General features: G+C 41.2%; 1 protein-coding gene across 2 annotated transcripts in view; it reads left to right on the top strand.

The window, feature by feature from the left end:
* kremen1 (kringle containing transmembrane protein 1) overlaps positions 1-13,776 on the top strand; it is a 54,857-nt gene that overhangs the window by 24,537 nt on the left and 16,544 nt on the right. For both annotated transcript variants that reach the window (XM_035658421.1, XM_035658420.1), the window contains exon 3: positions 4,038-4,129. In XM_035658421.1, coding sequence (XP_035514314.1) covers positions 4,038-4,129 — 92 coding nt within the window. The remainder of the gene's footprint in view (positions 1-4,037; positions 4,130-13,776) is intronic.

Genomic DNA, 13,776 nt, shown 5'->3' with positions numbered 1-13,776 from the left:
CTTCATGACATTCATAAGAAGAACATCACATAATTTGAAGTCCTGATTTATATTTCATTTATTGTTCCTTCCAATCTACTGTTCCTACATGCTTTCCCCCTGGTGCATTAGTGTGAGGGTGTGAAGTGCATGACGGTTTAGTGGGTGGTTGAATAGCTTTGCCAGCCATTTCCTGGCTATTTATATGCAGGTGTGTGTGTGTACAGTACAATTTATGAGTGTCCACTATGACTTCTAATGCTTTTCCCTTACATAGATGAGATAATGGAAATGCCAGAGTGAATAGTGTTCCCCAAGTTGATTGTAATTGAATCCCCATGATGTCAGGTGCAAATCTGAGGTCAGGCAAACTGCAGCCAAGTTGTCCACCGCTGTATGACTATATTACGATCCCAGTGCGCTGCTTTGTTAAATTGAGTTAATGGAAGTGTCCCACGTGAAGATGTACTGTGTGGCGCTAAAGTATTATAGTAATCTCAGAATTGGAGTAGGAACCAATTTCATGCAATAACATATACCTCTGATGTTTGTTCATTTTTCTTTGAAGGGTCGGCTCACCAAAATTACAAACAATCATGTTTTCAAACTTGGTTTTTAGCCATGCAGATAGCCTTGCACTTATTTTTATTCACCCAGGTTTTGAGACATCACTTTCTGAGTTTTTGGCCTCCAGCTAACAGAGCTGCAAACCAAGAGGGACGTTGGTTCCAAATGTGTTTTTCCCCATTTTGTATTTTCATATGAAATTTGGCTTTAAAAAAACTGAACATAGAATCCAGAAACAAAAAACATATATCTTGATCCTGGCAAATAAAACTGAAATTATCTACATGGCCAGATACCAGTAGAGGTAGGTAAGAAAGAGCTCCCTCTAATTATGGTCAATAGAACCTTTAAAGACATGTGTTTACGAGCCACACATGACACAGTAACATCATTCTTGTATCACGAGTGGACCATGTAGTGTAGCATGAGTGGACCATGCAAGAACAACAATGAACAGTAGACATATTGGGCCCAACCAACAACCCCTCTTCTTCAATACATGCATTCATGCAGCGCAGCAGCAGGCAGCAGTTTGCATGCTAAATCATCCAAGTCAATTAAAGAGTCTTCTCTCAGGCAGTAAATTGCCAGACTCTGATCTGCTGTTGACCTCAAATCCCAACCCAGACAAGCCTCACACCACCACTTTCCAATCAGCATTTCTCCGCTCTCCATTTTTGCAAAATAAGGAAATGTAGCTTTCATCTTTTTATACATCTACTAGTTTAACCAAACAAAAGTTCTTCTAGAATCCCACTTGAGGAGTAACTTAAAAACACATAGAAGATGTTATTATGCCTTATGTCTTAAGCATGTCAAGCATTTGCACACATAGATGTAAATGATTAAAAGAATTACAGTATATGTAGTTTCACAGTGCCAGGCATTTTAAAGATGGTCATAAATTTTCTGATTAAGGTATGTGGAAAATGGTTATTAAAGCAAACCTTTTGAACAGCAGCCAGGCAAGAACAGCTGTTTTTCTCTGTGTTCAGATGTAAGCCACTCTTGCCTTGAAATGCAGGACTGGAGAGCCTGTGAGGCAAAACGCAATGTGGCTATAATTGGCTCTGTAACAAAGTGTGTGGCTCACTCCGAGCAAAATGAGTCAATCAGCGTAATTGTGCCAATTAAGTGTCCAAACATCTTCTGTGATCTACCTCTGGGTATAGGAGTGTTTCAACAAGCTCTTCCACTCAGAGCCAAGCGGGCCGTCTCTGACTCACATGGTTGTGAATGCATCCCCCAAAAACCCCCCTGAACACACACACACACACACACACACACACACACACACACAGACATTTGGCAGCAACTTTTATCAGAGTGTCTCCACAAGGACCGGAGTCTTTCTCTGTGCTGCCGGGTTAAACGAATGGATTTCTGTCCATCGGAGGTCTGCTCTTATCTGCACTGTGGCACCTCGGCTAATCTGAGACTGCTGTCCGCTTTCCAACTTCTGTTCCACACTCCCTCCCCTCACACACACACACACACAGGCAACTCAAGGCAGGATTGATTATGTTTCTCTGTCATGTGTGCTGGCCTGTTCACCATAGCCCTGTGGATGATGTCCCCATGCTTCTGCTAAAAGTGTGTGTGCAGGTGTGTGTGTGTGTGTATGAGAAAGAGAGGGATGAAACGGTATTCAGGGGGGTTTGGGAGAGAGAGCTTAGAGGGGCACACCACATCATTCACTGATTTAAGTTGCCAGTGGGTCAGACATGGGACGGGTGGTCTACTGAGGACGTTTTTTTTAATACTGATGGTTGTAATTCATGTCTGCCTCCTTAGGGGGTGATTAAGAAAGTGCAGTAAATTACATAAGTGGCTATAGATGGGTTCTTGGGAGTCTTATTTCAAATAGGGCTATTACACGTTGACAGGCATGAAAAAGAGAAGGGGAGAGAGAAATAGAGAAAGGGTATATAATCCAGTGTTTTGATGACTGGACCCAGTTTTTGCTCTTTTCATTTCAGAAGTAGCCTCAGGCTAAACAAACAGGTGTCTGCCTCCAATCTGGGTGGAGCAACAAACAGATCTGGGCTCATGATACGGTGTCGAAATTTACTGGAAAACAAAGCTGGTTTCCTGTGAACATGGGAACATTTCAGGTTGAGAGAAGTTCTGGGTTGTTTTGATTAGAGTATGGTACATTAAAAAATAAGTACAAATGTGAATAAATGAACTCTTTCATTATGCAGCCCCGTTGCTAACAGGCTGCGAGAAAAAGAGCGATAAATGTTTGGCAGATATTGAGAGCGAAGAGCTTTGAGGCACTTAAACTTGAGTTCAACCCAAAAAAAGTCTTTACAACGACATCTTTGTCAATACCTCATTTTGAGTGTGAAAAGAAAGTAGGAAACTCTGGATAGTGTTTTTGATAGGAGAAGAAAAGAAATGGAAACGCCCTTCACAACTTCGCTCACAAAAGGCGAAATAGGATAGTGCAGCGCCTGCAGGCTTTTTCAAGATGCTACAATGAGGTGTGTCAAAAGAGAAGAGAAAAGGTCTCCGGCAATTACAGTCAGGTCTGAAAAAAAATAGCGATGTCATCTTAGAAGGCTTTTTTTGTAGATGGGGTGTGATTCTTTACAGTTCACAGTGATCCTGAAATAGAGCTTAAAGAGCTGAAACAGCACCAAGATGAGCCTCAACTGCATGCTAGCTACTACATTCATCAGCAATTTAGAACTTGCCATAAGGGTTCATGATTTACAAAGTCGCATGATCACCCTGGAGATACGGAGCCTGGACAAAGCTTTCAGTGATTTTCTATCTTCAATCCCACGTCTCATCGCTTTTGTAAGTGAAACTGAAAAGCAAAAGCACCGAAGGGCCTGTCAGCGTTATTATGATGGGAAAAAGTGCCTTCATGAGGTTCAAAAGAGGCCGCAGACTCAGACAAAAGCTTTGCCCCATCACCCATCCTTTTTTTCAGGTCTGTGTCTGGCCCCGAACAAAGAGCCTACCCCCCGACCTCCTACCAATCTCCATCATCAAAGCCCAATTGGTCCGGCCCTTGACTGACATGCATGGTCAAGCGTTCAGAGCTGAGGGAGAGGCCGAACCAACTAAGCGCCAAGGGGTGCTACTGGGGATGATTCACACAGCCAAGATAATCTCCCTCTGAAACATTGAGTATTCAGCCCTCTGGAGCACGGTTCTCAATTGATCGTTGTTTTGTTGTTTTCCCCTTAAAATCCCAGCTATCACCTCTTTTCCCCTTCCTTTTCACCCTTTGTCTTTTTCTACCGTCTCACTCTCCCCAACTCACCATTGCTTCCACACTGAGACTGACACATCTGTTGTGCATCCATGCAGATGTTCTTGGTGTTATCCACTCTGGACAGAGTTTATGAAATGCTCAATTTTTGGGTTAAATAAAAGACCCCAGCGTACTTTCAACAGTAGGCCAATTAACAGGCTTCCTGTTCATTTACTTTTAGTGTGAGCATAGTCTAACTTTATTAACCCCTCTATGTCTGCAGAAATCCTGATGGGGACGTTCAGCCGTGGTGCTACATTGCAGATCATGAAGACGGGATCTATTGGAGATACTGCGACATCCCTACATGCCAGAGTAAGAGATTATTGCCACTCCTTTATCTTTCTTTCAGTCTCTCTCCCTCCACTCTGCCCTTCCATACCCTCAGGGCCATATCATGGGCACAAGGACCAGCCATTTTCATTGCTATGCTCATCTGCTCGCCTGCTATGAATAGCTTTTATAGACTGTATGGCTTGTACACAGCTATTAACGTCTAAAAAATGTCTCTAATTGCCTCCCGTCACCCCTCCTCCTGCCATGCCCGGGCCTGCCCTTACTTTAATGCGAGCTGTCAATCACTGCCTCAGTGTGTGTGTGTGTGTGTGTATATATATATATATATATGTGTGTGTGCATCTTTGTATGTGTGTTCATAAAATTCCCTTTGGCTTTGTAACTTGTTTTGACACGTTTTTTTTTTGTTTTTTTCTGGGAATGATTATGTGGATCTACTTGTTACCTAATATATTTGTTCACATGTGGGTGTGAGAGTGTCTCTATCCAGTAATTCTTGGATGAATGTGTGTGATGGACTGTTTGGATTGGGAGATTTTGTGCTCCTGTGTGTCTTCTCTACTGGTTTGGCACACATTTACAAAGGGGTGCCTGTCTCTAATCCCATTACTTTGATTCCCTCCACCTTTTTAATCACTGCTGTTGAAAACAGACATCAACCTACACTGTTTCCGATGCCAAAGATCATGGATTTATGCAGAGTACAGATATAGCGATTTGCTGCAAGCGTGTTTTAGTTTTTTTTAAATAACGCATGCTTATATATTATAGGCTATGCCATTTTCCATGTGTTCTTCCCTTTGAAAGAGCAGGTTAGGTCAGAAGTGTTATTGCATACTTTTTGTGACTCAAAGAATCTGGAGACCGAACACAATAAAAGGATAAAGGCAGTTGCTGAAATTTAGCCAAACAGAACTCAAATATTTTGTTTTACAAAAATAAATATTTAATGTACCTCGTGAATTACATTCCCCTTTCTTGTGTAATCAACCTCTACTTTTTTTGCTATTTTTCTCTGAGGTTAAACATTCCTCCTCCTTCTTTATCTATCTTGAATTCTATTTCTTTTCCAAACATTTATCTATCTTTTTTATTTTTATATCTTTTTATCTGTTATCTCTCAGTTGGAACCATGCATTTCTTAATGTTCTAGGAATTTTTGAAATCCTTGCCGCAACAGATGCAAGACTCGCCTAAAAGACTAACTGCAGCATGTAATCGAACTTGAGGTGGACAGTAGTAATCTGGCAGTACAGGGGCAAAGCTGGGACTGAGAGCTGTTGTGACTTTTCACTGCAGTAGGTACCACCAGGCCTCAAGAAACCTCCCAACCCCTCCAGCTATTCCATCATTATCCTGTCCGAGTAGCATGCTTGACTAAAGCCTGCTGTTTGAATGGCTCAGGACCCATTAACCCATCTAATAATGCCTGTTGGCTGCATGGCATGTGTGTATCTATGTATTTGTCCATGGTGTTATTGCGTGTTTATGTGTATAGGATGTTGTGTGTATCCCATTAGACTTTTGACTGACCTATTTCAGACAACTGTCCATTTAGCTCAGTTCTAGGCCGTTATCCCAAACCTTTGTGGTTTGGGAGGACAGAGAAGAGCAGCCCACACTGTCTCTGTTGGAGCCGGGCTCGTCCCTTATCTTCGGTGAAATTAGGCCAGCTTTTGTTCCAGATGGGTTTGCCATATGCTGGTTCAGCCTTGTTTTTGTCTAGGATCCAGTACTGTGCAGTGTAACCCATCCCTGCTACATGTGGCCCATTTCTAATGGCTGCGAGCTTCACCCGTATCAAATAGTGTCTTACATGAACGTTCCTATTTCTGTTTGGCCATTTAAAGTTATACAGAGCCCTGTAATGTAAGATAAAAAGACGAGGTTTGCTGTGAGCCAGGCATCCAGTGTCATGAAAACATGCCTGTTTACTGGAGACGGTTTCTCCCTGCAGGGATACCAGGGAGCTTTCAGACACGAATCCTCTGTCTCATCTATTGTGAAACCACAATCGCCACGTGGTGCCTCACCTTCTGGCGGTGCCTGTTCTCAATCTGCTGTGTTTGAAAGCCTTGGCTGCCAAGTGAGAGAACGCTGATGCTCTCTCAGTGTTAGTGTCCTCATTCTGCAGCTGGCAACGAAAGGCTGAAAAACACTGTGGTGTGCCAGAGAAAGGGCAACAGTGGTCTTTGTTTTCATTTTGTCTGGTTTTTGTTTTGTCTGTGCCTTCGTTTTTGTCTACTTTTCTGCTTACGTTTGATGTCGCGTGGTTGCTAGTTGGTGGCCACTCGCTGAGGCACCTGAAGCCTGCCAACAGTCGGTCTGTTATCCAGCTGGCTTCCCTGTCATCTGGGGTCATGCCACCCTGGTGAGGGTGACACACCCTGCTGGAGCACACACTGCCCAGGCAGGTCACATGAGGCCAGAAACACATAGTCTGACAGGGTGGATTATAGTGTAGGTCACGACATTTGTTGATCCTAGTAATCCCTCATGGCAGCAGTTATCATGTGGTGGAATCATCTAAACATTTCAAAAAGGCGCGCACATCGACTACTGTACAAATTGACATTTCCACGGTGTGTCAGTGTGCATGCTGGTTTTCAGGCCCTTCTTATTCCAAGGCCACTAAATGCACAGCTAAGCATAACCTTGTCACAAGTGTTGTTATTTATTGTAGTCCACTTCCTGTGTAGCAGACCAGCCTCAATCCATTATTAAGAGACTTTAGTTTTTAGTTTTAACAAGTTCAGAAATCAGACTATTCCTGGGAGTTCTCATTTTAAAGACAAAATCTGGTTCAGTTAATCAGTTAAGTATTAATAAAAACCTTCAGTTACAAATTTCAACTGTAGCTATACTGCATACTGCATCTGCACATCAAAATACTAGTATATTTGACCATTGACAGTGTGATAGTTCCTTCTTTAGAGCGTTCCACAATGGAAGGACGTTTTTGTGTTGCTAAGACTCCTTTAAGCTGACATGCATTTGCTTGATGATATGCCCCGGCTAAATTTGACTGACACAGAGTGAAACTGTCAGGGTGAAGTCCTCAAGCGCTTGCCAAGACAAAGACGCTTTGATCTGCGCATTCGGAGCTCATCACTCAACAGCATATAACCAAGAAAAACTTGTTGAGCCACTGTTTTTTCCTTCAGTAAAGAGACATGCCGCACTGGGACAATGTCTTTTTACGAAAATGCTGCTTAACTTAATATTTCATGTGGAGGATGATGATAAGAATTTTTAAGTAAAACCCAGGAATAATAGTGGGCGATAAACCCATTTCTAACAATTTTACTAACCTTTTTGACATAAATTTAAACTTTAACCTGACCTTCTGATTTTCAAAACTCCCTTTAATATTTATGCTGCAAAGATTTCATTCACACTATATATCCTATTTTTTATTAATAGAGTGTGATATTGTATGTTTACAGTATGTATTGATTTCACACATTGTCATTGTGGCTGACTCTCTGTGTTGTTCCTTCGTCACAGAGCTGTCAATGTTTTTGCACCAAATATTTAACTGACTTGATGTATGAATACCTCACATATAGTAGGTTATTCTTTCATCTATTTGAACAATTGAGGGTTTGTTTAATTAACCTTGTCTGTCACCGTCAAACAATAGTACTCAGTACCAGAGGCACCACATCCATCTGGAAGGCTAACCAGCCACACCTTGAAAAGATTAAAACAAAGTAGTTATGTGTTTGGCCCACGGTTTTATTACTGAACGCTGACATGATGAGATATTGACTTCATTAAGAGTGATTTATGAAGCCGCTGGATGGTTCTTTGAAGTTGTGAGACACCTGAGTTAACCGTCAGAATGACTGATTAGATATCTATGTACAAGTTGCTCTTGTTCAACCTTTTGGGGTGAAACTGAGCTGTCCATGGGTCAGTGTTTTCATTTTTTACATCTCATCTGCTCAGATACAAACTGTTACTTTTATGAAATTAAACTGAAATGGATGAATAACTGAAATGAGAAAGTACCAGGTAGCAGGGCTGTAGTCAAAATAGGACTGCAATTAAGGATTCATTATTTTATTAGTTGATATATGGATTGTTTATCTGGATGTCAATGTGGTTGGTCAGTAATGACTTTGTTAATCCCCCTTTTTTCTCCAGCGCCACCAGCAGGTGACATTTTTGATGTTTAGTGAAATTTCTCCACAACTAAATTCGGTATAACCATTCATGATCCCCAGAGAATAAATCCTAACACAGGTGATACTTTGACTCTAGCTCCACCAGGGTGTCCAGTGAAATGTGTCAACACCTACTGGATGGGTTGGCAGAACATTTTGTGCTGGCATTCATGGTGCACAGAGGATTTATCCTAATGACATTGGTGATCCTCTGACTTGTCCTTTAGCGCCACCAGCAGGTCTTGACAGCTATTGGTCGGTTGCCATGAAATTTGGTACACACATTTATAAGTAATTGTAACAAGGTGATTCCCTGACTTTTCATGTAATGCCAACATGAGGTAAAAATGTTAATTTGTCCAAATACCTACACATCTAACACATTCTCATCAGCCTCAGCTGTGCCCGCCTAAGTGCTGTTCTTTAATCATTAAATCTATAAAATACTGTAAAAATGTCCAGAACAAGTTCCCAGACCCTAAAGTTATGTCCAGAGAAATTTAATTCTTGACATTCTTGGACTTAAATGAGTAATCAGTTATCAGAATTGTTGTTGATTTTCTTTCCCTTGACTAATTGATTAATTGTTTCTGCACTAAGTCAAGACCATGTTAGTCCAAATCATTTCCAGGGCCAAGCATTGTGGAGTTAGAGACAAAAACTGGTCTGCGATTTTGTCAAGTCAAGACCAGAGTGCAGCAAAGCAAAATCTGTCTTTATTCAAGACCAAAATGGGCAAGAAGCACACCAATGCCTTTAAAACGATTGATTCTTGAGCCTCTTAGAAATGAAGAGGGGTACCTGTCTCTGCACCACAGGTGTATCCAACCGATCAATACACTGAATGATTAGAGAATAGACACAGGTGTTATTCCTCAAATTGTGGTGCTGTGAAGACAATAAGAGAATGTGGATAAGGTTGAGAAAATGCCTCTTTCAAGATTCTATAATAGACAAGAACAAGTGCGAGTCAAAATAAGCAAGAGGCCGAGACAAGTTGAACATGTCGGACATGTGGTCTGGAAACCGTGCCCAGACTGAAGCACCACAGCCCTGCCTCGTGGCTGTTGTGGTTGCCTGAACCAGGGATGCTTTCAGGTTCTGTTTTTGCAGTATTTATCTCAATCTCTGTCATTGTTTTCAGAGGCAGAATATTTCCCCTAGGTGGTCTTGTACTAGCTTTCACCACAACCAACCCTCCCAACCAGCATACTGAGGCAGGTTCAGGCATCACTGAGTGGAGAAGGGTGTGTGTCTGTGTGTTACTGTGTGTGCTTATACTTTTGACAGTGTAAAAACCGGTCAAAGATTTAGACCTTCAAAGTGAGGACATTTTTGTGAAGTGAGCTCATTTTGGCCATTCCTTTATTCGTCCCTCAGGATAAACTGCCAAAACATGATTTTCCATGTAGCTCCTTACTTTGTGTTTAGTCCTAATTAGCAAATATTGTAAACAATAAGCAATGTCTTTCAGAGGCTGCTGTAGGGTGAGGTCAGCCATGATGTGCTGATGGTTAAGTTTTGACTAGGATTGACTAGATTGAACTCTTTATTTATTTTTCTTTCTCACATATCAAAAATAGAAAAGAAAGCAATGTACTGACTTGTTAAAACACAAATAAAGATGTATAATAACTGCTCTAGAACCAAAAAGAGCTAAGTAACTAAGCCTGTGGCTCCCCTTAAAAGAACTACATTCATAATGAAGAGCTGATGAATGTGTGTGTGTGCACCCGCATAAACCCAGTGTCCAAAATTAGCTTTTTGGCCTCACAGCCCCAGGCTTGTAAACTGCCAAGATTATCTTCTACCAACCAAATGAATTATCATACATTTTTCATATAAATATGCCAACCCCCTTCTTTTAAAGCTGTTTTCTGTATAGAATTACCACAGAGTGAGGAGATTTAGAGATTTAATTTAAAAAGTGCATACAATGGAAGTATTTGTCTATTCTTGCCATTGGCCTCCACATGGGGAGTTTACTTTCTGCTAACACTAGACTTACCAACTATCCACACACTGGAGAAACAGGATAGATGTTCAGGAGTCTGTGACAATTTCATATTTTCACTACAGTTTGATCTCTCAGAAAATAAACACCATGCATGACTGAGCTGACACAAATTTGGTATTTGGCGCTTGACAGGTTTTGATGGTTTGTCAGTTTGATGTGTCCCCTTTCACCTGCATTAGGCCTTGCAAAGAGCGTTGAAAGGCTTTGAAAACTCTTATTGTTATCCTACTTTGACCCCTGACCTCCTTCTAGCTCCACCCACTCCTGCCCTCAGGGGAAATACCTGCCCGCAGTGCTGTGAGGAAACTCTCAGACAGAAACTAGAGAGTCTCACAAAAACAAGCCAGAGGACATCAGGTAGATTTAATCTCTCAGTGTCTCCCTTTGGCCCCTTCCCTCCCTCAACATTGCTGGGGTTAAATCAGCCAGGGCCATTAGAGAATTAAAGGTATTGATTGCGAGGCGAGCTGGTTGTGTAGAATGTTTGCTAATGAGAACAAGTAGATGGCCATTGTTTAGTGCTTGTCTTGGGAAAGAGGAGGAGATGAATAGTGGGTCAACCAATTTAGCTCTCAGGAATCAGGGCTCACAGCCAAATGTAGATCAGCATGGTTCTGCACAGGTGCAATAAATGTAATTTTATTTTTGGATATTGTTCAGTTGTGTAGACCAAAGTGCATGGTGAGTGTGATTGGCCATTTTGCCTGTTTTTAGCCACATTTGATCAAAATGAAGGCTATTAGTGTAATCAATATGATTTTTAATTGTGGAATGTAAGACAGTGATAAAACAACTATAAGTGGCTCAGTGAGGTTGCACAGCGGTGCTTTGTGCTAAATGCTGACACCAGCATGCTCACAGTGGCAAAGCCTGGCAGTTAAAATGTTTACAAAGTTCCCCATCTTTGCTAATTAGGGCTAAAACACAAAGTACAGCGGAACTGTATGAGGATAACAGACACCAGAGGATAACTCCTTTTGATTTCTGATTTGAGCACCCCATTAATTGTCTTCAATCTAAAATATAAAATGAGCACACAATATGCAGTGTGTAATAATCTAATAGCCACATTTGGCATGGCATTTACGGAGCACATTAATACTCTACCTTTAATAAGCCGCTTTGATTAATGACCACATAATTTTCTCTGTTGTTCCATCATCAGAACAAAAAGTTACATGTTTAGTTCCAGGACTGGAAATATAGGCTGAGAAAAATAATGAACATGCTGTTATGGTGCTTATTACTTTCTTTGCCATTATTGGTGCTTTTAGCTGTTAGTCTTGTTACCTACGCTCAAAATTGTTCAAACTGTGTCTGGGACAATGCTCTTTTTCTCCATTTTTGCTGTCTCAGTGTCCCAGTTAAATGATGTAAGAATAATGCACTTTTACATTCCATTTTATTATGTACAATTTGCATATAAATGATGAGTTGTGTTTGTTGCATGCCTCCAAATTAGTTGTATACAACATCTACTAATTGGAATAGATGGGCAGAATTTGGACATTTAAAGCTGCATTGAACACATTTTCTATATCTATATAACTATTTTTGCACATTCCTGGGGACTGTTATTGACATCCAGGTAACGAGAACAACCTGCCACAGTAGACAGTCGATCCCTTTGAAAGTGAATGAAGATAAATGGAAGAGCACAGCTGTGCTTATCTTACGCCTGAGGTGGTCACAAAGTGTCTGCTCATCTTTTCATCTCCCAGTCGCCTGGTATCACGTCCATTGGGATTCTTTGGGACACAGGCTATTTGGTTTGTCAGGGGAGGCATAGTGATGCATCATGGCAGCCATTTTTCATCTCTTCCCCGCATTGTTCGGCCCGGTCTCTGAGAAGCCACTAATTATTCATTTAAAGCTCTGGCTCTTCCCTCTTCCCTCTAATTAGATGGTTAGTCACTCTCCCAGGGCCCCGGGCTGGGGCATTGATCTCCTCCATCTCAATCTTGTTGTAACACAGCCTCAACCACACACACACACACACATACACACACAGAGAAATGTTTTAATGGGGATAAAAGAGGACATACAGATACACTAAACGACACAACATACAGTGGAGGCTCACACACACTCACATACACCTACACACACACACACACACACACAGTGCAGCGGAGCGTGTTTTGAACATCCCACTAGCAAAGTCAGTCTGTTAGATACAAATACTTCTCTCATTCTGTCCAATAATGAGTCCCTTATTTTCTAACTGTAAACTGTTCCCATTTAACTCAACAGAAACGCATAATAGCAACTCCCACCTCCCTACAAACAATACAGAGTTTCCAGAAATGGTCATCCTGGGGGAGTTTGTGGCATATATCTCTGTTTCTCTTGTGTTCTCGCAGGCTGTGGTACAGTCGACAAGACTAATCACAGGCTAGATGAAATGCAGCAGCTGTATTTGTTTATGTATTGAATATACTGTACTACAAAAGGGGTAATAAATGGGGGCTGAGACGCAATGAAAGGGAGACAGAGCGAGGAATAAAGGTAGAGAGGCAGAACGGGATGGAGGGGAAAAAAATCACATAAACACCGACTGTGATAAGTGTTGTTTCCTTGCTTTGTTGCACTTAGCATTCCCGGGAAGGCAGTGTATGTTCCAGGAGGTGTGAGTGCATCACATTTGAATTGTTAACCCACTGGCAGAGCATTAATGGGTTGGTGGGAGTGTTTCCAAGGCTTGAACATACCTGTGTTAAATTACTCGCATCAAGCCTTTTAGCACTTGAGGAATGTGCTTTTAAAATCTGCCTTTACTCTTTTGACCTCACGGTTTTAGCATCCCTTCTCTATTGTGGATACACCAATGACTTTTTTGTCTCTGGTTACAGTGTCATTGGATTTTAATGAAGTAGTGGTGCTGCTCAAAGGATGATTTGGGCCACAGTTAATGTTTATTATTTTTACCCAGTGTTTCCTCAAAACAATTCTGGTCAATTTATTTCATGCCAGAGATACTTGCAATTAACTTTTTTTTCTACCCTATATCAAAACTGAATCTCAGAGCTGTCAATCTCAATGTAAGAAAATAATCCATGCCAGGAATCAGTGTCTGCAAAAATGTTTCAAGGTTAATGAGGCATAAAAATACAAACATTTAAATGTTTTTGTATTCTAATTCATATTAGACACTGAAATATCGTAGCAGCATAGCTGCATTTGGGATTCATGTATGTTTCTCTGCATAAGGATGATGAAAATAATCAGTTTTCCTCACTGATACTGCTCTTCCTCATCAGCTTGAGACATGTTAGGTGTATAGCCTGACTGGTCTCTGCATACAATTTTTTTATTCCTGGAAGTTGCACCTTTGACAGAACATCTCACCTATTGCAAACATTGTCGGGTCTTACACTTTGCCTCATATTGAGCCTCTCAGCTGCCTGCCTCATATGAAATTAGAACTTGCAAGTACTTTCACTATCAATTAATGTGCTGATTAATTGTTTTATCTATAA

The sequence above is a fragment of the Morone saxatilis genome, unplaced genomic scaffold (assembly GCF_004916995.1).
Source record: "Morone saxatilis isolate NCDOM2014 unplaced genomic scaffold, NCSU_SB_2.0 Contig16, whole genome shotgun sequence".
Classification (NCBI taxonomy): domain Eukaryota; kingdom Metazoa; phylum Chordata; class Actinopteri; family Moronidae; genus Morone; species Morone saxatilis.
Note: the sequence above shows the minus strand (reverse complement) of the source record. Positions and strands in the feature narration are given on the sequence as shown.